The following is a 24,318-nucleotide window of genomic DNA, read 5'->3' on the forward strand; positions in this document are numbered from 1 at the left end:
CTGTAGTCTGGTTAACGTGGTCAGCTGTAGTCTGGTTAACGTGGTCAGCTGTAGTCTGAAGTTAACGGGGTCAGCTGTAGTCTGGTTAACGGGTCAGCTGTAGTCTGGGTAATGGGGTCAGCTGTAGTCTGGGTAACGGGGTCAGCTGTAGTCTGGTTAACGGGGTCAGCTGTAGTCTGGTTAACGGGGTCAGCTGTAGTCTGGTTAACGTGGTCAGCTGTAGTCTGAAGTTAACGGGGTCAGCTGAAGTCTGAAGTTAACGGGGTCAGCTGTAGTCTGAAGTTAACGGGGTCAGCTGTAGTCTGAAGTTAATGGGGGTCAGCTGAAGTCTGAAGTTAACGGGTCAGCTGTAGTCTGGTTAACGTGGTCAGCTGTAGTCAGGTTAACGTGGTCAGCTGTAGTCTGGTTAACGTGGTCAGCTGTAGTCTGGTTAACGTGGTCAGCTGTAGTCTGAAGTTAACGGGGGTCAGCTGTAGTAAGGTTAACGGGGTCAGCTGTAGTCTGAAGTTAACGGGGTCAGCTGTAGTCTGGTTAACGTGGTCAGCTGTAGTCTGGTTAACGGGTCAGCTGTAGTCTGAAGTTAACGGGGTCAGCTGTAGTCTGGTTAACGGGGTCAGCTGTAGTCTGGTTAACGGGTCAGCTGTAGTCTGAAGTTAACGGGGTCAGCTGTAGTCTGGTTAACGGGTCAGCTGTAGTCTGGTTAACGTGGTCAGCTGTAGTCTGGGTAACGGGTCAGCTGTAGTCTGGTTAACGGGGTCAGCTGTAGTCTGGGTAACGGGTCAGCTGTAGTCTGGGTAACGGGGTCAGCTGTAGTCTGGTTAACGGGGTCAGCTGTAGTCTGGTTAACGTGGTCAGCTGTAGTCTGAAGTTAACGGGGTCAGCTGTAGTCTGAAGTTAACGGGGTCAGCTGTAGTCTGGTTAACGTGGTCAGCTGTAGTCTGGTTAACGGGGTCAGCTGTAGTCTGAAGTTAACGGGGTCAGCTGTAGTCTGGTTAACGGGGGTCAGCTGTAGTCTGGTTAACGGGGTCAGCTGTAGTCTGAAGTTAACGGGGTCAGCTGTAGTCTGGTTAGCGGGGTCAGCTGTAGTCTGGTTAACGGGTCAACTGTAGTCTGGTTAACGTGGTCAGCTGTAGTCTGGTTAACGTGGTCAGCTGTAGTCTGGTTAACGTGGTCAGCTGTAGTCTGGTTAACGTGGTCAGCTGTAGTCTGAAGTTAACGGGGTCAGCTGTAGTCTGGTTAACGGGGTCAGCTGTAGTCTGGGTAACGGGTCAGCTGTAGTCTGGGTAATGGGGTCAGCTGTAGTCTGGGTAACGGGTCAGCTGTAGTCTGGTTAACGGGGGTCAGCTGTAGTCTGGTTAACGTGGTCAGCTGTAGTCTGAAGTTAACGGGGGTCAGCTGTAGTCTGGTTAACGTGGTCAGCTGTAGTCTGGTTAACGTGGTCAGCTGTAGTCTGGTTAACGGGGGTCAGCTGAAGTCTCACCTGTGCTCTGTTCTGTCTCAATGGTAGATGATGGTTCCTCTTGTACCCTCTCTTCTTTCCCTGCCTCCTCCTCTCTTCTCTTCATCCATCTCTCCTCTGCAGTCTCGTTCCTGTCTTTCTCTTCAGGCTGCATCTTCTCCTCCTCCTCCTCCTCCTCCTCCGGTGTCTCATCCCTCTTCTCAACCTCCTCTTCCTCCATCAGCGTTTCTCTTCTCCCTCTCTTACTACGTGGTTCCTGCTCTCTGGGGGCCACCATTCTTCTCTTGCGGAGGAGGGGGTTGTGGTGCTTTCTGTCCCCAAAGGCAGAGGCTCCTCGCTGGGTTTGGTGTGGCCGGTCTCTCTGACTCTCTGTGGAGGTCAGTAGCCAGGGCTCAGCGTGACTCAGTAACACCAGACGCACTGAGCTCCCTCCCACCTCCAACACCAGCTCTTCCTCCAGCAAGTCCTACAGCCAATCACAGAGGAGAAAATGGACACATGAACCAATCACAGAGCAGAGGTTCAGTATAGACAGGGAAGGAGACCAATTAGGGAGGAGAGAAAGACGACAAACTCCAAATGAAAGAGCGTTCACATGGAGTGTGTTACAGTGTGTCTCTACCTGTATGTACCGCTGCAGACCTCTGGTCCGTCCGTCTCTCGGGTCGGCCAGGTGTGTGTGTGATGTCACCAGGTCCCGCCTGTCCAATCCGAAGGCTCCGTGTCTCTCCAGCGTTGCTCTGAGCTCTGCCACAGCACCAATGTCCTCTGGGCTATACCCTCTCTGAGTCACCAGACGCCCCTCACACACCTCTACGGAGGAGGAGGGGGAGAAGGGGAGGGGGGAGGAGGAGGGAGAGGAGGAGGAGGAGGGATGGGCTCTGAGGGAATGGGAGAGTAAAGAGGGGAGGAGAGAGGGACCGTGTCTGGAGAAGTCTATGGGAGGAGAGTCTGAGAGGAGGAGAGAGAGGATGAAGGAGAGAGGGCGAGGGAAGGGGAAGAGAGATGAAGGAGAGAGGAGGGAGGGGGGAAGAGAGAGATGAGGGAGAGAGGAGGGAGGGGGAAGAGAGAGATGAGGGAGAGAGGAGGGAGGGGGAAGAGAGAGATGAGGGAGAGAGGAGGGAGGGGAAAGAGAGAGATGAGGGAGAGAGGAGGGAGGGGGAGAGAGAGATGAGGGAGAGGGAGGGGAAGAGAGATGAAGGAGAGATGAGGGAGGGGAAGAGAGAGATGAGGGAGAGAGGAGGGAGGGGAAAGAGAGAGATGAGGGAGAGAGGAGGGAGGGGAAAGAGAGATGAGGGAGAGAGGAGGGAGGGGAAAGAGAGAGATGAGGGAGAGAGGAGGGAGGGGAAGAGAGATGAAGGAGAGAGGAGGGAGGGGGAAGAGAGAGATGAGGGAGAGAGGAGGGAGGGGAAAGAGATGAGGGAGAGAGGAGGGAGGGGGAGAGAGAGATGAGGGAGAGGGAGGGGGAAGAGAGAGATGAGGGAGAGAGGAGGGAGGGGAAGAGAGAGATGAGGGAGAGAGGAGGGAGGGGAAGAGAGAGATGAGGGTGTTTAGGTGTGGTTAATAAACAGTGTGTGTACCTACCCTGGGTAGTAAACAGTGTGTGTACAGGTGTGTGTACCTACCCTGGGTAGTAAACAGTGTGTGTACCTACCCTGGGTAGTAAACAGTGTGTGTACAGGTGTGTGTACCTACCCTGGGTAGTAAACAGTGTGTGTACCTACCCTGGGTAGTAAACAGTGTGTGTACCTACCCTGGGTAGTAAACAGTGTGTGTACCTACCCTGGGTAGTAAACAGTGTGTGTACAGGTGTGTGTACCTACCCTGGGTAGTAAACAGTGTGTGTACAGGTGTGTGTACCTACCCTGGGTAGTAAACAGTGTCTGTACAGGTGTGTGTACCTACCCTGGGTAATAAACAGTGTGTGTACAGGTGTGTGCACCTACCCTGGGCAGTAAACAGTGTGTGTACCTACCCTGGGTAGTAAACAGTGTCTGTACAGGTGTGTGTACCTACCCTGGGTAATAAACAGTGTGTGTACCTACCCTGGGTAGTAAACAACGTGTACCTACCCGGGTAGTAAACAGTGTGTGTACCTACCCTGGGTAGTAAACAGTGTGTGTACCTACCCTGGGTAGTAAACAGTGTGTGTACAGGTGTGTGTACCTACCCTGGGTAGTAAACAGTGTGTGTACAGGTGTGTGTACCTACCCTGGGTAATAAACAGTGTGTGTACAGGTGTGTGTACCTACCCTGGGTAGTAAACAGTGTGTGTACCTACCCTGGGTAGTAAACATTGTGTGTACCTACCCTGGGTAGTAAACAGTGTGTGTACAGGTGTGTGTACCTACCCTGGGTAGTAAACAGTGTGTGTACAGGTGTGTGTACCTACCCTGGGTAGTAAACAGTGTGTACAGGTGTGTGTACCTACCCTGGGTAGTAAACAGTGTGTGTACAGGTGTGTGTACCTACCCTGGGTAGTAAACAGTGTGTGTACAGGTGTGTGTACCTACCCTGGGTAGTAAACAGTGTGTGTACAGGTGTGTGTACCTACCCTGGGTAGTAAACAGTGTGTGTACAGGTGTGTGTACCTACCCTGGGTAGTAAACAGTGTGTGTACAGGTGTGTGTCGTAGATGTAGTCTCATGGTGCACGATTCCACCACGATACTATCGTTGGTGTTGAGGTTTCGGAGGTTGACGATCCCGGGAACGCAGTATCCACGCATCATCAGGTACTTGGTGTGGGACGCCTTGTGAGCCCTCACCTCGATCCGACTCCGCCCCTCGTTCTCCTCTTCATCATCATCATCCTCAGCCAGCACTGAGATACTGAGAGAAGAGACAAAGAGAGAGAGAGGGAGACAGACGGGGGCAGAGAGAGAGAGACAGACGGGGGCGGAGAGAGAGAGACAGACGGGGGCGGAGAGAGAGACAGACGGGGGGCGGAGAGAGAGACAGACGGGGCGGAGAGAGAGAGACAGACGGGGCGGAGAGAGAGAGACAGACGGGGGGGGAGAGAGAGAGACAGACGGGGAGGAGAGAGAGAGACAGACGGGGGGCGGAGAGAGAGAGACAGACGGGGGGCGGAGAGAGAGAGACAGACGGGGGGCGGAGAGAGAGAGACAGACGGGGGCGGAGAGAGAGAGAGAGACAGACGGGGGGCGGAGAGAGAGAGACAGACGGGGGCAGAGAGAGAGAGACAGACGGGGCGGAGAGAGAGAGACAGACGGGGCGGAGAGAGAGAGAGAGACAGACGGGGGCGGAGAGAGAGAGACAGACGGGGGGCGGAGAGAGAGAGACAGACGGGGGCAGAGAGAGCGAGACAGACGGGGGCGGAGAGAGAGAGAGACAGACGGGGGCGGAGAGAGAGACAGACGGGGGCAGAGAGAGAGAGAGACAGACGGGGGCGGAGAGAGAGAGACAGGGGCGGAGAGACACAGACAGGGGCAGAGAGACACAGACAGGGGCAGAGAGACACAGACAGGGGCAGAGACACAGACAGGGGCAGAGACACAGACAGGGGCAGAGACACAGACAGGGGCAGAGACACAGACAGGGGCAGAGAGACACAGACAGGGGCAGAGAGACACAGACAGGGGCGGAGAGACACAGACAGGGGCAGAGAGACACAGACAGGGGCGGAGAGACACAGACAGGGGCAGAGAGACACAGACAGGGGCAGAGACACAGACAGGGGCAGAGACACAGACAGGGGCAGAGAGACACAGACAGGGGCAGAGAGACACAGACAGGGGCAGAGAGACACAGACAGGGGCAGAGAGACACAGACAGGGGCGGAGAGACACAGACAGGGGCAGAGAGACACAGACAGGGGCAGAGAGACACAGACAGGGGCAGAGACACAGACAGGGGCAGAGACACAGACAGGGGCAGAGACACAGACAGGGGCAGAGACACAGACAGGGGCAGAGACACAGACAGGGGCAGAGAGACACAGACAGGGGCAGAGAGACACAGACAGGGGCAGAGAGACACAGACAGGGGCAGAGAGACACAGACAGGGGCAGAGACACAGACAGGGGCAGAGAGACACAGACAGGGGCAGAGAGACACAGACAGGGGCAGAGAGACACAGAGAGGGGCAGAGAGACAGAGACAGGGGCAGAGAGACACAGAGAGGGGCAGAGAGACACAGAGAGGGGCAGAGAGACAGACAGGGGCAGAGAGACAGACAGGGGCAGAGAGACAGACAGGGGGAGAGAGACAGACAGGGGCAGAGAGACAGACAGGGGCAGAGAGACACAGACAGGGGCAGAGAGACACAGACAGGGGCAGAGAGAGACAGACAGGGGCAGAGAGAGACAGACAGGGGCAGAGAGAGACAGACAGGGGCAGAGAGAGACAGACAGGGGCAGAGAGAGACAGACAGGGGCAGAGAGAGACAGACAGGGGCAGAGAGAGACAGACAGGGGCAGAGAGAGACAGACAGGGGCAGAGAGACACAGACAGGGGCAGAGAGACACAGACAGGGGCAGAGAGACACAGACAGGGGCAGAGAGACACAGACAGGGGCAGAGAGACACAGACAGGGGCAGAGAGACAGACAGGGGCAGAGAGACAGACAGGGGCAGAGAGACAGACAGGGGCAGAGAGACAGACAGGGGCAGAGAGACAGACAGGGGCAGAGAGACAGACAGGGGCGGAGAGAGAGAGACAGACAGGGGCAGAGAGACACAGACAGGGGCAGAGAGACACAGACAGGGGCAGAGAGACACAGACAGGGGCAGAGAGACACAGACAGGGGCAGAGAGACACAGACAGGGGCAGAGAGACACAGACAGGGGCAGAGAGACACAGACAGGGGCAGAGAGACACAGACAGGGGCAGAGAGACACAGACAGGGGCAGAGAGACACAGACAGGGGCAGAGAGACACAGACAGGGGCAGAGAGACACAGACAGGGGCAGAGAGACACAGACAGGGGCAGAGAGACACAGACAGGGGCAGAGAGACACAGACAGGGGCAGAGAGACACAGACAGGGGCAGAGAGACACAGACAGGGGCAGAGAGACAGACAGGGGCAGAGAGACAGACAGGGGCAGAGAGACAGACAGGGGCAGAGAGACAGACAGGGGCAGAGAGACAGACAGGGGCAGAGAGACAGACAGGGGCAGAGAGACAGACAGGGGCAGAGAGACAGACAGGGGCAGAGAGAGACAGGGCATCAGTAAATATGAGAATATGGAACAATACAATATGGACCTCCACTACTTATTTATTTGGACTGGGAAGATTTGTCTCTATACTCCGGCCTGGTGTCTCTATACTCCGGCCTGGTGTCTCTATACTCCGGCCTGGTGTCTCTATACTCCGGCCTGGTGTCTCTATACTCCGGCCTGGTGTCTCTATACTCCGGCCTGGTGTCTCTATACTCCGGCCTGGTGTCTCTATACTCCGGCCTGGTGTCTCTATACTCCGGCCTGGTGTCTCTATACTCCGGCATGGTGTCTCTATACTCCAGCCTGGTGTCTCTATACTCCGGCCTGGTGTCTCTATACCCCGGCCTGGTGTCTCTATACTCCAGCATGGTGTCTCCGGCCTGGTGTCTCTATACTCCGGCCTGGTGTCTCTATACTCCGGCCTGGTGTCTCTATACTCCGGCATGGTGTCTCTATACTCCGGCCTGGTGTCTCTATACTCCGGCCTGGTGTCTCTATACTCCAGCATGGTGTCTCTATACTCCAGCATGGTGTCTCTATACTCCAGCATGGTGTCTCTATACTCCAGCATGGTGTCTCTATACTCCAGCATGGTGTCTCTATACTCCAGCATGGTGTCTCTATACTCCAGCATGGTGTCTCTATACTCCAGCATGGTGTCTCTATACCCCGGCCTGGTGTCTCTATACTCCGGCATGGTGTCTCTATACTCCGGCCTGGTGTCTCTATACTCCAGCATGGTGTCTCTATACTCCAGCCTGGTGTCTCTATACTCCAGCATGGTGTCTCTATACTCCAGCATGGTGTCTCTATACTCCAGCATGGTGTCTCTATACTCCAGCATGGTGTCTCTATACTCCAGCATGGTGTCTCTATACTCCAGCATGGTGTCTCTATACTCCAGCATGGTGTCTCTATACTCCAGCATGGTGTCTCTATACTCCAGCATGGTGTCTCTATACTCCAGCATGGTGTCTCTATACTCCAGCATGGTGTCTCTATACTCCAGCATGGTGTCTCTATACTCCAGCATGGTGTCTCTATACTCCAGCATGGTGTCTCTATACTCCGGCATGGTGTCTCTATACTCCGGCATGGTGTCTCTATACTCCGGCCTGGTGTCTCTATACTCCAGCATGGTGTCTCTATACTCCAGCATGGTGTCTCTATACTCCAGCATGGTGTCTCTATACTCCAGCATGGTGTCTCTATACTCCAGCATGGTGTCTCTATACTCCAGCATGGTGTCTCTATACTCCAGCATGGTGTCTCTATACTCCAGCATGGTGTCTCTATACTCCAGCATGGTGTCTCTATACTCCAGCATGGTGTCTCTATACTCCAGCATGGTGTCTCTATACTCCAGCATGGTGTCTCTATACTCCGGCCTGGTGTCTCTATACTCCAGCATGGTGTCTCTATACTCCGGCCTGGTGTCTCTATACTCCGGCCTGGTGTCTCTATACTCCGGCCTGGTGTCTCTATACTCCGGCCTGGTGTCTCTATACTCCGGCCTGGTGTCTCTATACTCCGGCCTGGTGTCTCTATACTCCGGCCTGGTGTCTCTATACTCCGGCCTGGTGTCTCTATACTCCGGCCTGGTGTCTCTATACCCGGCCTGGTGTCTCTATACTCCGGCCTGGTGTCTCTATACTCCGGCCTGGTGTCTCTATACTCCGGCCTGGTGTCTCTATACTCCGGCCTGGTGTCTCTATACTCCCGGCCTGGTGTCTCTATACCCCGGCCTGGTGTCTCTATACCCGGCCTGGTGTCTCTATACTCCGGCCTGGTGTCTCTATACTCCAGCATGCTGTCTCTATACTCCAGCATGGTGTCTCTATACTCCAGCATGGTGTCTCTATACTCCAGCATGGTGTCTCTATACTCCAGCATGGTGTCTCTATACTCCAGCTTGGTGTCTCTATACTCCATGGATTTGTCTCTATACTCCATGGATTTGTCTCTATACTCCATGGATTTGTCTCTATAATCTATGGATTGTATAATTGTACTGTATAATAATATGGATCTGGGACTATAGGGGACTGTATAATAATATGGATCTGGGGCTATAGGGGACTGTAAAATAATATGGATCTGGGGCTATAGGGGACTGTATAATAATATGGATCTGGGACTATAGGGGACTGTATAATAATATGGATCTATAGGGGACTGTATAATAATATGGATCTATAGGGGACTGTATAATAATATGGATCTGGGGCTATAGGGGACTGTATAATAATATGGATCTGGGGCTATAGGGGACTGTATAATAATATGGATCTGGGGCTATAGGGGACTGTATAATAATATGGATCTGGGGCTATAGGGGACTGTATAATAATATGGATCTGGGGCTATAGGGGACTGTATAATAATATGGATCTGGGACTATAGGGGACTGTATAATAATATGGATCTGGGGCTATAGGGGACTGTATAATAATATGGATCTGGGGCTATAGGAGACTGTATAATAATATGGATCTGGGGCTATAGGGGACTGTATAATAATATGGATCTGGGGCTATAGGGGACTGTATAATAATATGGATCTGGGGCTATAGGGGCCTGTATAATAATATGGATCTGGGGCTATAGGGGACTGTATAATAATATGGATCTATAGGGGACTGTATAATAATATGGATCTGGGGCTATAGGGGACTGTATAATAATATGGATCTGGGGCTATAGGGGACTGTATAATAATATGGATCTGGGGCTATAGGGGACTGTATAATAATATGGATCTGGGGCTATAGGGGACTGTATAATAATATGGATCTGGGGCTATAGGGGACTGTATAATAATATGGATCTGGGGCTATAGGGGACTGTATAATAATATGGATCTGGGGCTATAGGGGACTGTATAATAATATGGATATATAGGGCTATAGGGAGACTGTATAATAATATGGATCTGGGGCTATAGGGGACTGTATAATAATATGGATCTGGGGCTATAGGAGACTGTATAATAATATGGATCTGGGGCTATAGGAGGGCTATAGGGAGACTGTATAATAATATGGATCTGGGGCTATAGGGGACTGTATAATAATATGGATCTGGGGCTATAGGGGACTGTATAATAATATGGATCTGGGGCTATAGGGGACTGTATAATAATATGGATCTGGGGCTATAGGGGACTGTATAATAATATGGATCTGGGACTATAGGGGACTGTATAATAATATGGATCTGGGACTATAGGGGACTGTATAATAATATGGATCTGGGGCTATAGGGGACTGTATAATAATATGGATCTGGGGCTATAGGGGACTGTATAATAATATAGATCTGGGGCTATAGGGGACTGTATAATAATATGGATCTGGGGCTATAGGGGACTGTATAATAATATGGATCTGGGGCTATAGGGGACTGTATAATAATATGGATCTGGGGCTATAGGGGACTGTATAATAATATGGATCTGGGGCTATAGGGGCCTGTATAATAATATGGATCTGGGGCTATAGGGGACTGTATAATAATATGGATCTGGGGCTATAGGGGACTGTATAATAATATGGATCTGGGGCTATAGGGGACTGTATAATAATATGGATCTGGGGCTATAGGAGACTGTATAATAATATAGATCTGGGGCTACATGAGAAAAACTAATTTGGAGAAACAACTTTTCATTTTAGACAGAGAGAAAGAAGGAGTGCCAGAGAAAGGGGTTGTGTGTGGGGGTGTGTGTGTGTGTGTGGGGGTGGGTGTGTGCATGTGGCTGTGTGTTTTGGTGTGTGTATAGTGTGTGTGTGTGTGTGTGTGTGATGGGGGTGGGTGTGTGCATGTGGCTGTGTGTTTTGGTGTGTGTATAGGTGTGTGTATAGGTGTGTGTGTGTGTGTGGGGGGTGGGTGTGTGCATGTGGCTGTGTGTTTTGGTGTGTGTATAGGTGTGTGTGTGTGTGTGTGTGTGGGGGACTCTCAGGGGTGTGTGCATGTGGCTGTGTGTTTTGGTGTGTGTATAGGTGTGTGTGTGTGTGTGTGTGTGTGTGTGTGTGTGTGTGTGTACCTCTTAACCACCTCATTGTCCACCATGGTGCTGTCCAACACCACTATGTGTTCAGGTATGGAGACGTGGACTGACAGCAGACCCAGAGTCATCAGACTGAGACAGGCCAGAGTGGCGCCCCCCGGGGACTCCAGGGAGAACTGCAACATCTGGAGAACGCGTGATTTAATTAACGGAACAGTTATGAACTCCGTTACCTTATACAGGTGATCTCATTAAACCCAATTAAACAGTGTGTGAACTGAACAGAGGAATCAGCATCAGAGCGAGAACAAAGTACAGATGAAGACTGTTACAAATATGTTTAGGAAGTGGCACTGGCTTTTTCAGCTTTGGAGAGGAAACATTTCACTCTTAAATACTACAAACCACAAGGGAACTAAACCCACCTCCGTGAGATCCAGAGGGAGAGAGCGGTCAAGGCCGGGTGCTGTCCCCGACTCCGGCTCCTCCGTCTGGGTGAGAGGACAGGAGGCAGGGCCCCCGGAGGTAGACTCAACTCCATGGACGGTAAAAGACGAGACCTGTTCTTCCGCTTGGTTGTGGGCCGCGTTGTCCTCGTTCTCCTCCTCGTTCTCTGTGTTCTTCCCTCTGTCTTCTGTCTCCATATCTTCATCTTTCTCTTTTTCTCTCTCCTCCTCCCCTCTTTCCTTATTCTTCTCACTTCTCTCCTCCCCTCTCTCCGTGCCCACCGCCCCTCTCTCCGTGCCCACCTCCCCTCTCTCCGTGCCCACCGCCCCTCTCTCCGTGCCCACCGCCCCTCTCTCCGTGCCCACCGCCCCCTCTCCGTGCCCACCTCCCCTCTCCGTGCCCACTCTCCCTCTCTCCGTGCCCACCTCCCCTCTCTCCGTGCCCACCGCCCCTCTCTCCGTGCCCACCTCCCCTCTCTCCGTGCCCACCTCCCCTCTCTCCGTGCCCACCTCCCCTCTCTCCGTGCCCACCTCCCCTCTCTCCGTGCCCACCTCCCCTCTCTCCGTGCCCACCTCCCCTCTCCGTGCCCACCTCCCCTCTCCGTGCCCACCTCCCCTCTCTCCGTGCCCACCTCCCCTCTCTCCGTGCCCACCTCCCCTCTCTCCGTGCCCACCTCCCCTCTCTCCGTGCCCACCTCCCCTCTCTCCGTGCCCACCTCGCCTCTCTCCATGCCCACCTCGCCTCTCTCCATGCCCACCTCCCCTCTCTCCATGCCCACCTCCCCTCTCTCCATGCTCTCCCACTTCTCCTTCCCTTCGTGTATGAAGACCGTGGAAGGGTGGTTGTCTCCAGTCCCGTTCTCACTCAAGGCCTGCATGAAGTCAAACACCTCTGTACACAGACCCGTGGGCAGACGCCATGTAAAACACCTACAGGAGAGAGGAGAGTGGGGGGAGAGTGGGGGGAGAGTGGGAGGAGAGTGGGGGGAGAGTGGGAGGAGAGTGGGAGGTGGGTGGGGGGGAGAGTGGGAGGTGGCGTGGGGGAGAGGAGAGTGGGGGGAGAGTGGGAGGTGGCGAGGGAGAGGAGAGTGGGAGGGGGTGAGGGGGAGGAGAGTGGGGGGAGAGTGGGAGGTGGTGAGGGAGAGGAGAGTGGGAGGTGGTGAGGGAGAGGAGAGTGGGGGGGAGGTGGTGAGGGAGAGGAGAGTGGGGGAGAGTGGGAGGTGGTGAGGGGAGAGGAGAGTGGGGGAGAGTGGGAGGTGGTGAGGGAGAGGAGAGTGGGAGGGAGAGAGGAGAGTGGGGGGGAGAGTGGGAGGTGGTGGGGGAGAGAGTGGGGGAGAGTGGGAGGTGGCGAGGGGAGAGAGGGGGGAGAGTGGGAGGTGGTGAGGGAGAGAGGAGAGTGGGGGGAGAGTGGGAGGTGGTGAGGGAGAGAGGAGAGTGGGGGAGAGTGGGAGGTGGTGAGGGAGAGAGGTGGGGGAGAGTGGGGGAGAGTGTGAGGTGGCGAGGGAGAGAGGAGAGTGGGGGAGAGTGGGAGGTGGTGAGGGAGAGAGGAGAGTGGGGGGAGAGTGGGAGGTGGTGAGGGAGAGAGGAGAGTGGGGGGAGAGTGGGAGGTGGTGAGGGAGAGAGGAGAGTGGGTGGGGAGAGTGGGAGGTGGTTATGGAGAGAGGAGAGTGGAGGGGGGCAATGGGGGTGGTGAGGGAGAGAGGAGAGTGGGGGGAGAGTGGGGGTGGTGAGGGAGAGAGGAGAGTGGGGGGAGAGTGGGAGGTGGTGAGGGAGAGGGGAGAGTGGGGGTAGTGTTATTACCCTGTAGTAGTGTTATTACCCTGTAGTAGTGTTACTAACCTGTAGTAGTGTTACTAACCTGTAGTAGTGTTACTAACCTGTAGTAGTGTTATTAACCTGTAGTAGTGTTATTACCCTGTAGTAGTGTTACTAACCTGTAGTAGTGTTATTACCCTGTAGTAGCTAGTAGTGTTATTAACCTGTAGTAGTGTTACTACCCTGTAGTAGTGTTATTACCCTGTAGTAGTGTTACTAACCTGTAGTAGTGTTACTAACCTGTAGTAGTGTTATTAGCCTGTAGTAGTGTTATTAACCTGTAGTAGTGTTATTACCCTGTAGTAGTGTTATTACCCTGTAGTAGTGTTATTACCCTGTAGTAGTGTTATTACCCTGTAGTAGTGTTATTAACCTGTAGTAGTGTTATTACCCTGTAGTAGTGTTATTAACCTGTAGTAGTGTATCTACCCTGTAGTAGTGTTATTACCCTGTAGTAGTGTTATTACCCTGTAGTAGTGTTATTACCCTGTAGTAGTGTTACCCTGTAGTAGTGTTACTAACCTGTAGTAGTGTTATTACCCTGTAGTAGTGTTATTACCCTGTAGTAGTGTTATTACCCTGTAGTAGTGTTATTACCCTGTAGTAGTGTTATTACCCTGTAGTAGTGTTACTAACCTGTTGTAGTGTATCTACCCTGTAGTAGTGTTACTTACCTGTAGTAGTGTTACTAACCTGTAGTAGTGTTACTAACCTGTAGTAGTGTATCTACCCTGTAGTAGTGTTATTACCCTGTAGTAGTGTTATTAACCTGTAGTAGTGTTACTAACCTGGAGTAGTGTTACTAACCTGGAGTAGTGTTACTAACCTGTAGTAGTGTTATTAACCTGTAGTAGTGTTACTAACCTGTAGTAGTGTTATTACCCTGTAGTAGTGTTATTACCCTGTAGTAGTGTTATTACCCTGTAGTAGTGTTACTACCCTGTAGTAGTGTTACTACCCTGTAGTAGTGTTATTACCCTGTAGTAGTGTTATTACCCTGTAGTAGTGTTACTACCCTGTAGTAGTGTTATTACCCTGTAGTAGTGTTATTACCCTGTAGTAGTGTTATTACCCTGTAGTAGTGTTATTACCCTGTAGTAGTGTTACTACCCTGTAGTAGTGTTACTAACCTGTAGTAGCTCTGAGACAGTTGGTAAGACATGGGCAGGATGGGTAGGGCACGGTTCTTATTGGGGCCACACAGTTGACTGATCCTTCGCCTGTTGACCAATCCCTTCTTCCTGCACTGGACAAACACCTGACACAGAACCTCCTGACGGTACCTACTGTAGGTATGGAAGGTCTGGAGAAAGGGGGGGGAGAGAGAGAGAGAGGGAGGTGGTGAGGGACAGGGAGGTAGAGAGAGAGAGGGAGGTAGAGAGAGGCAGAGAGAGAGAGATAGAGAGAGAGAGCGAGGCAGAGAGAGAGAGATACAGAGAGAGAGCGAGAGAGAGAGAGCGAGCGAGGCAGAGAGAGAGAGGGAGGCAGAGAGAGAGAGGGAGGTAGAGAGAGAGAGGGAGGTAGAGAGGAGAGGCAGAGAGAGAGAGGGAGGTAGAGAGCCAGGCAGAGAGAGAGCGAGCGAGGCAGAGAGAGAGAGAGCGAGCGAGGCAGAGAGAGAGAGAGCGAGCGAGGCAGAGAGAGAGAGAGCGAGCGAGGCAGAGAGAGAGCGAGCGAGGCAGAGAGAGAGAGAGCGAGCGAGGCAGAGAGAGAGCGAGCGAGGCAGAGAGAGAGCGAGCGAGGCAGAGAGAGAGCGAGCGAGGCAGAGAGAGAGCGAGCGAGGCAGAGAGAGAGCGAGAAAATACTTTCATGCTTCTCAACTTAAACATCTTCCCATAACCGACCATCCTTCTTAAATGTAATAATGGGTTCAGTGTTAGAGCCGTTGATATACCTTTAATGATCTGTAAATACGCCGGGACATGTGATTGCCTTGCGTCTATAATTGTGTGTGTGTGTGTGTGTGTGTGTGTGTGTATATATATATATATATATACCTGGAAAGATCGGCAGCATTTCATCTGAGAGTTGGACATGGCCAATGTACTCTGGATCAGATTATTCAACACCAGGGAGTGGATGTCCTCAATACTGGAACAGACACAGAGACAGAGACAGAGACAGAGACAGAGAGAGAGAGAGAGAGAGGGGAGAGGGAGACAGAGAGAGACAGAGACAGGAACAGAGAGACAGAGAGAGAGACAGAGACAGGAACAGAGAGACAGAGAGAGACAGAGACAGAGAGAGACAGAGACAGAGACAGAGAGAGACAGGGACAGAGAGACAGAGAGAGAGAGAGACAGAGAGAGAGACAGAGACAGGAACAGAGAGACAGAGACAGAGACAGAGACAGAGAGAGAGACAGAGACAGAGACAGAGAGAGAGAGAGAGAGAGAGAGAGAGAGAGACAGAGAGAGAGAGAGACAGAGACAGAGATGAGACAGGAACAGAGAGAGACAGTGACACAGAGACAGAGACAGAGACAGAGACAGAGCGAGAGAGACAGAGAGAGACAGAGAGAGACAGAGAGACAGAGAGAGACAGAGAGAGAGACAGAGAGAGAGACAGAGAGAGAGACAGAGAGACACACACAACCATTATAGAAAGATAACATAATAATTATACTAGGATAATTGTCGACATGCATTTATATTCATGGCAGTCATTTTAAATAAAAATAACTTAACTTGTCATCATGTATTGTATTCCTGTCAGATAGTTGTATTGTTGTCATGTATTGATATTCCTGTCAGATAGTTGTCATGTATTGATATTCCTGTCAGATAGTTGTCATGTATTGATATTCCTGTCAGATAGTTGTCATGTATTGATATTCATGTCAGATAGTTGTATTGTCATCATGTATTGATATTCCTGTCAGATAGTTGTATTGTTGTCATGTATTGATATTCCTGTCAGATAGTTGTCATGTATTGATATTCCTGTCAGATAGTTGTCATGTATTGATATTTGTCAGATAGTTGTATTGTTGTCATGTATTGATATTCCTGTCAGATAGTTGTATTGTTGTCATGTATTGATATTCCTGTCAGATAGTTGTCATGTATTGATATTCCTGTCAGATAGTTGTCATGTATTGATATTCCTGTCAGATAGTTGTCATGTATTGATATTCATGTCAGATAGTTGTCATGTATTGTCATGTATTGATATTCCTGTCAGATAGTTGTATTGTTGTCATGTATTGATATTCCTGTCAGATAGTTGTCATGTATTGATATTCCTGTCAGATAGTTGTCATGTATTGATATTCATGTCAGATAGTTGTATTGTTGTCATGTATTGATATTCCTGTCAGATAGTTGTATTGTTGTCATGTATTGATATTCCTGTCAGATAGTTGTCATGTATTGATATTCCTGTCAGATAGTTGTCATGTATTGATATTCATGTCAGATAGTTGTCATGTATTGATATTCATGTCAGATAGTTGTCATGTATTGATATTCATGTCAGATAGTTGTCATGTATTGATATTCCTGTCAGATAGTTGTCATATTGTTGTCATGTATTGATATTCCTGTCAGATAGTTGTCATGTATTGATATTCCTGTCAGATAGTTGTATTGTTGTCATGTATTGATATTCTGTCAGATAGTTGTCATGTATTGATATTCCTGTCAGATAGTTGTCATGTATTGATATTCCTGTCAGATAGTTGTATTGTTGTCATGTATTGATATTCCTGTCAGATAGTTGTATTGTTGTCATGTATTGATATTCCTGTCAGATAGTTGTCATGTATTGATATTCCTGTCAGATAGTTGTCATGTATTGATATTCCTGTCAGATAGTTGTCATGTATTGATATTCCTGTCAGATAGTTGTATTGTTGTCATGTATTGATATTCCTGTCAGATAGTTGTCATGTATTGATATTAGTTGTCATGTATTGATATTCCTGTCAGATAGTTGTCATGTATTGATATTCCTGTCAGATAGTTGTCATGTATTGATATTCCTGTCAGATAGTTGTCATGTATTGATATTCCTGTCAGATAGTTGTATTGTTGTCATGTATTGATATTCCTGTCAGATAGTTGTATTGTTGTCATGTATTGATATTCCTGTCAGATAGTTGTCATGTATTGATATTCTGTCAGATAGTTGTCATGTATTGATATTCATGTCAGATAGTTGTCATGTATTGATATTCATGTCAGATAGTTGTCATGTATTGATATTCATGTCAGATAGTTGTCATGTATTGATATTCATGTCAGATAGTTGTCATGTATTGATATTCATGTCAGATAGTTGTCATGTATTGATATTCCTGTCAGATAGTTGTCATGTATTGATATTCCTGTCAGATAGTTGTCATGTATTGATATTCATGTCAGATAGTTGTCATGTATTGATATTCCTGTGATCAGTATTGTTGTCATGTATTGATATTCATGTCAGATAGTTGTCATGTATTGATATTCATGTCAGATAGTTGTCATGTATTGATAGTTGTCATGTATTGATATTCATGTCAGATAGTTGTCATGTATTGATATTCCTGTCAGATAGTTGTCATGTATTGATATTCCTGTCAGATATTTGTCATGTATTGATATTCATGTCAGATAGTTGTCATGTATTGATATTCATGTCAGATATAGTTGTCATGTATTGATATTCATGTCAGATAGTTGTCATGTATTGATATTCATGTCAGATAGTTGTCATGTGTTGATATTTATGTCAGATAGTTGTCATGTATTGATATTCCTGTCAGATAGTTGTCATGTATTGATATTCCTGTCAGATAGTTGTCATGTATTGATATTATTCAGTTGTCATGTATTGATATTTGTCATGTTGTTGTCATGTGTTGATATTCATGTCAGATAGTTGTCATGTATTGATATTCCTGTCAGATAGTTGTCATGTATTGATATTCATGTCAGATAGTTGTCATGTATTGATATTCATGTCAGATAGTTGTCATGTATTGATATTTCATGTCAGATATGTATTGTTGTCATGTATTGATATTCATGTCAGATAGTTGTCATGTATTGATATTCATGTCAGATAGTTGTCATGTATTGATATTCCTGTCAGATAGTTGTCATGTATTGATATTCCTGTCAGATAGTTGTCATGTATTGATATTCCTGTCAGATAGTTGTCATGTATTGATATTCATGTCAGATAGTTGTCATGTATTGATATTCATGTCAGATAGTTGTCATGTAGATATTATGTTGTCATGTATTGATATTCCTGTCAGATAGTTGTCATGTATTGATATTCCTGTCAGATAGTTGTCATGTATTGATATTCCTGTCAGATAGTTGTCATGTATTGATATTCATGTCAGATAGTTGTCATGTATTGATATTCATGTCAGATAGTTGTCATGTATTGATATTCATGTCAGATAGTTGTCATGTATTGATATTCCTGTCAGATAGTTGTCATGTATTGATATTCCTGTCAGATAGTTGTCATGTATTGATATTCCTGTCAGATAGTTGTCATGTATTGATATTCCTGTCAGATAGTTGTCATGTATTGATATTCATGTCAGATATATTGTTGTCATGTATTGATATTCCTGTCAGATAGATAGTTGTCATGTATTGATATTCCTGTCAGATAGTTGTCATGTATTGATATTCATGTCAGATAGTTGTCATGTATTGATATTCCTGTCAGATAGTTGTCATGTATTGATATTCCTGTCAGATAGTTGTCATGTATTGATATTATTCCATGTATTGTCCTGATAGTTTGTCATGTATTGATATTCCTGTCAGATAGTTGTTGTCATGTATTGATATTCCTGTCAGATAGTTGTCATGTATTGATATTCCTGTCAGATAGTTGTCATGTATTGATATTCATGTCAGATAGTTGTCATGTATTGATATTCATGTCAGATAGTTGTCATGTATTGATATTCATGTCAGATAGTTGTCATGTATTGATATTCCTGTCAGATAGTTGTCATGTATTGATATTCCTGTCAGATAGTTGTCATGTATTGATATTCATGTCAGATAGTTGTCATGTATTGATATTCATGTCATGTATAGTTGTCATGTATTGATATTCCTGTCAGATAGTTGTATTGTTGTCATGTATTGATATTCATGTCAGATAGTTGTCATGTATTGATATTCCTGTCAGTTGTCATGTATTGATATTCCTGTCAGATAGTTGTCATGTATTGATATTCCTGTCAGATAGTTGTATTGTTGTCATGTATTGATATTCCTGTCAGATAGTTGTATTGTTGTCATGTATTGATATTCCTGTCAGATAGTTGTCATGTATTGATATTCCTGTCAGATAGTTGTCATGTATTGATATTCATGTCAGATAGTTGTCATGTATTGATATTCATGTCAGATAGTTGTATTGTCGTCATGTATTGATATTCCTGTCAGATAGTTGTCATGTGTTGATATTCATGTCAGATAGTTGTCATGTATTGATATTCCTGTCAGATAGTTGTCATGTATTGATATTCATGTCAGATAGTTGTCATGTATTGATATTCCTGTCAGATAGTTGTCATGTATTGATATTCCTGTCAGATAGTTGTCATGTATTGATATTCATGTCAGATAGTTGTCATGTATTGATATTCATGTCAGATAGTTGTCATGTATTGATATTCATGTCAGATAGTTGTCATGTATTGATAATCATGTCAGATAGTTGTCATGTATTGATATTCATGTCAGATAGTTGTCATGTATTGATATTCCTGTCAGATAGTTGTCATGTATTGATATTCCTGTCAGATAGTTCCTGTTGTATTGTTGTCATGTATTGATATTCCTGTCAGATAGTTGTATTGTTGTCATGTATTGATATTCCTGTCAGATAGTTGTCATGTATTGATATTCCTGCCAGATAGTTGTCATGTATTGATATTCATGTCAGATAGTTGTCATGTATTGATAATCATGTCAGATAGTTGTCATGTATTGATATTCATGTCAGATAGTTGTCATGTATTGATATTCCTGTCAGATAGTTGTCATGTATTGATATTCCTGTCAGATAGTTGTCATGTATTGATAATCATGTCAGATAGTTGTCATGTATTGATATTCCTGTCAGATAGTTGTCATGTATTGATATTCCTGTCAGATAGTTGTCATGTATTGATATTCCTGTCAGATAGTTGTCATGTATTGATATTCTGTCAGATAGTTGTCATGTATTGATATTCATGTCAGATAGTTGTATTGTTGTCATGTATTGATATTCCTGTCAGATAGTTGTCATGTATTGATATTCCTGTCAGATAGTTGTCATGTATTGATATTCATGTCAGATAGTTGTCATGTATTGATATTCCTGTCAGATAGTTGTCATGTATTGATATTCCTGTCAGATAGTTGTCATGTATTGATATTCCTGTCAGATAGTTGTCATGTATTGATATTCATGTCAGATAGTTGTATTGTCGTCATGTATTGATATTCCTGCCAGATAGTTGTCATGTATTGATATTCCTGCCAGATAGTTGTCATGTATTGATATTCATGTCAGATAGTTGTCATGTATTGATAATCATGTCAGATAGTTGTCATGTATTGATATTCATGTCAGATAGTTGTCATGTATTGATATTCCTGTCAGATAGTTGTCATGTATTGATATTCCTGTCAGATAGTTGTCATGTATTGATAATCATGTCAGATAGTTGTCATGTATTGATATTCCTGTCAGATAGTTGTCATGTATTGATATTCCTGTCAGATAGTTGATATTATTGTTGTCATGTATTGATATTCATGTCAGATAGTTGTCATGTATTGATATTCCTGTCAGATAGTTGTCATGTATTGATATTCCTGTCAGATAGTTGTCATGTATTGATATTCCTGTCAGATAGTTGTATTGTTGTCATGTATTGATATTCCTGTCAGATAGTTGTATGTATTGTATTGATTGTCATGTATTGATATTCCTGTCAGATATGTCAGTTGTCATGTATTGATATTCATGTATTGATAGATGTAGTTGTCATGTATTGATATTCATGTCAGATAGTTGTCATGTATTGATATTCATGTCAGATAGTTGTCATGTATTGATATTCATGTCAGATAGTTGTCATGTATTGATATTCATGTCAGATAGTTGTCATGTATTGATATTCATGTCAGATAGTTGTCATGTATTGATATTCCTGTCAGATAGTTGTCATGTATTGATATTCCTGTCAGATAGTTGTCATGTATTGATATTCCTGTCAGAGTTGTCATGTATTGATATTTGTCAGTTGTCATGTATTGATATTCATGTCAGATAGTTGTCATGTATTGTCATGTATTGATATTCATGTCAGATAGTTGTCATGTATTGATATTCCTGTCAGATAGTTGTCATGTATTGATATTCCTGTCAGATAGATAGTTCCTGTCAGATAGTTGTATTGTTGTCATGTATTGATATTCCTGTCAGATATTGTTGTCATGTATTGATATTCATGTCAGATAGTTGTCATGTATTGATATTCATGTCAGATAGTTGTCATGTATTGATATTCATGTCAGATAGTTGTCATGTATTGATATTCATGTCAGATAGTTGTCATGTATTGATATTCATGTCAGATAGTTGTCATGTATTGATATTCATGTCAGATAGTTGTCATGTATTGATATTCCTGTCAGATAGTTGTCATGTATTGATATTCCTGTCAGATAGTTGTCATGTATTGATATTCTGTCAGATATGTCATGTATTGATAGATAGTTGTCATGTATTGATATTCATGTCAGATAGTTGTCATGTATTGATATTCATGTCAGATAGTTGTCATGTATTGATATTCATGTATTGATATTCAGATAGTTGTCATGTATTGATATTCCTGTCAGATAGTTGTCATGTATTGATATTCCTGTCAGATAGTTGTCATGTATTGATATTCATGTCAGATAGTTGTATTGTTGTCATGTATTGATATTCCTGTCAGATAGTTGTCATGTATTGATATTCCTGTCAGATAGTTGTCATGTATTGATATTCCTGTCAGATAGTTGTCATGTATTGATATTCCTGTCAGATAGTTGTCATGTATTGATATTCCTGTCAGATAGTTGTCATGTATTGATATTCCTGTCAGATAGTTGTCATGTATTGATATTCCTGTCAGATAGTATTGATATTGTCATGTATTGATATTCCTGTCAGATAGTTGTCATGTATTGATATTCTGTCTGTCATGTATTGATATTCATGTATTGTCATGTATTGATATTCATGTCAGATAGTTGTCATGTATTGATATTCATGTCAGATAGTTGTCATGTATTGATATTCATGTCAGATAGTTGTCATGTATTGATATTCCTGTCAGATAGTTGTCATGTATTGATATTCCTGTCAGATAGTTGTCATGTATTGATATTCATGTCAGATAGTTGTCATGTATTGATATTCATGTCAGATAGTTGTCATGTATTGATATTCCTGTCAGAGTTGTCATGTATTGATAGTTGTCATGTATTGATATTCATGTCAGATAGTTGTCATGTATTGATATTCCTGTCAGATAGTTGTCATGTATTGATATTCCTGTCAGATAGTTGTCATGTATTGATATTCAGATAGTTGTCATGTATTGATATTGTCAGTAGTTGTCATGTATTGATATTCCTGTCAGATGTCATGTATTGATATTCCTGTCAGATAGTTGTATTGTTGTCATGTATTGATATTCCTGTCAGATAGTTGTCATGTATTGATATTCATGTCAGATAGTTGTCATGTATTGATATTCATGTCAGATATGTATTGTTGTCATGTATTGATATTCCTGTCAGATAGTTGTCATGTATTGATATTCATGTCAGATAGTTGTCATGTATTGATATTCATGTCAGATAGTTGTCATGTATTGATATTCCTGTCAGATAGTTGTCATGTATTGATATTCCTGTCAGATAGTTGTCATGTATTGATATTCCTGTCAGATAGTTGTCATGTATTGATATTCCTGTCAGATAGTTGTCATGTATTGATATTCATGTATGTCATGTCAGATAGTTGTCATGTATTGATATTCATGTCAGATAGTTGTCATGTATTGATATTCCTGTCAGATAGTTGTCATGTATTGATATTCCTGTCAGATAGTTGTCATGTATTGATATTCCTGTCAGATAGTTGTCATTATTGATATTCAGATATTGATATTTGTATTGTTGTCATGTATTGATATTCCTGTCAGATAGTTGTATTGTTGTCATGTATTGATATTCATGTCAGATAGTGGTCATGTATTGATATTCATGTCAGATAGTTGTCATGTATTGATATTCATGTCAGATAGTTGTCATGTATTGATATTCATGTCAGATAGTTGTCATGTATTGATAATCATGTCAGATAGTTTTCATGTATTGATAATCATGTCAGATAGTTTTCATGTATTGATATTCCTGTCAGATAGTTGTCATGTATTGATAATCATGTCAGATAGTTGTCATGTATTGATATTCCTGTCAGATAGTTGTCATGTATTGATAATCATGTCAGATAGTTGTATTGTCGTCATGTATTGATATTCATGTCAGATAGTCGTCATGTATTGATATTCATGTCAGATAGTTGTCATGTATTGATAATCATGTCAGATAGTTGTCATGTATTGATAATCATGTCAGATAGTTGTCATGTATTGATAATCATGTCAGATAGTTGTCATGTATTGATATTCCTGTCAGATAGTTGTCATGTATTGATATTCCTGTCAGATAGTTGTCATGTATTGATATTCATGTCAGATAGTTGTCATGTATTGATATTCATGTCAGATAGTTGTCATGTATTGATATTCCTGTCAGATAGTTGTCATGTATTGATATTCCTGTCATGTATTGATATTCCTGTTGTATTGTTGTCATGTATTGATATTCCTGTCAGATATGTATTGATATTTGTTGTTGTCGATATGTATTGATATTCATGTCAGATAGTTGTCATGTATTGATATTCATGTCAGATAGTTGTCATGTATTGATATTCATGTCAGATAGTTGTCATGTATTGATATTCATGTCAGATAGTTGTCATGTATTGATATGTCAGATAGTTGTCATGTATTGATATTCCTGTCAGATAGTTGTCATGTATTGATATTCCTGTCAGATAGTTGTCATGTATTGATATTCATGTCAGATAGTTGTCATGTATTGATATTCCTGTCAGATAGTTGTCATGTATTGATATTCCTGTCAGATAGTTGTCATGTATTGATATTCCTGTCAGATAGTTGTATTGTTGTCATGTATTGATATTCCTGTCAGATAGTTGTCATGTATTGATATTCATGTCAGATAGTTGTCATGTATTGATATTCCTGTCAGATAGTTGTCATGTATTGTTGTCATGTATTGATATTCATGTCAGATAGTTGTATTG

The 24,318-nt window shown here is 44.9% G+C and overlaps 1 protein-coding gene and 2 long non-coding RNA genes across 5 annotated transcripts in view; 1 reads left to right on the forward strand and 2 right to left on the reverse strand.

Moving 5' to 3' along the window:
* Positions 1-24,318, reverse strand: part of LOC127917084 (general transcription factor 3C polypeptide 1-like) — a 98,230-nt gene that overhangs the window by 10,201 nt on the left and 63,711 nt on the right. Inside the window, exons 22-29 of the mRNA XM_052500463.1 lie at positions 14,907-15,000; positions 14,043-14,215; positions 11,856-12,027; positions 11,077-11,358; positions 10,688-10,836; positions 4,055-4,290; positions 2,082-2,410; positions 1,481-1,925 (exon numbers count right to left, since the gene is read on the reverse strand). Of these exons, the coding sequence (XP_052356423.1) occupies positions 1,481-1,925; positions 2,082-2,410; positions 4,055-4,290; positions 10,688-10,836; positions 11,077-11,358; positions 11,856-12,027; positions 14,043-14,215; positions 14,907-15,000 (1,880 nt within the window). The remainder of the gene's footprint in view (positions 1-1,480; positions 1,926-2,081; positions 2,411-4,054; positions 4,291-10,687; positions 10,837-11,076; positions 11,359-11,855; positions 12,028-14,042; positions 14,216-14,906; positions 15,001-24,318) is intronic.
* LOC127917086 (uncharacterized) lies at positions 3,129-3,667 on the reverse strand. The gene is made up of 3 exons (XR_008096924.1): positions 3,585-3,667; positions 3,238-3,319; positions 3,129-3,150 (listed from the first exon to the last, which is right to left on the reverse strand). It is a non-coding gene; the product is annotated as an uncharacterized LOC127917086 (long non-coding RNA).
* Positions 3,257-4,048, forward strand: LOC127917087 (uncharacterized). 3 transcript variants are annotated; one of them, XR_008096927.1, is made up of 3 exons: positions 3,257-3,309; positions 3,877-3,946; positions 4,000-4,048. It is a non-coding gene; the product is annotated as an uncharacterized LOC127917087 (long non-coding RNA). The 3 variants fall into 3 exon arrangements; XR_008096925.1 differs by lacking the exon at positions 3,257-3,309 and adding an exon at positions 3,598-3,656; XR_008096926.1 differs by lacking the exon at positions 3,257-3,309 and adding an exon at positions 3,779-3,837.

This window comes from Oncorhynchus keta, unplaced genomic scaffold (assembly GCF_023373465.1).
Source record: "Oncorhynchus keta strain PuntledgeMale-10-30-2019 unplaced genomic scaffold, Oket_V2 Un_contig_10664_pilon_pilon, whole genome shotgun sequence".
NCBI lineage: Eukaryota > Metazoa > Chordata > Actinopteri > Salmoniformes > Salmonidae > Oncorhynchus > Oncorhynchus keta.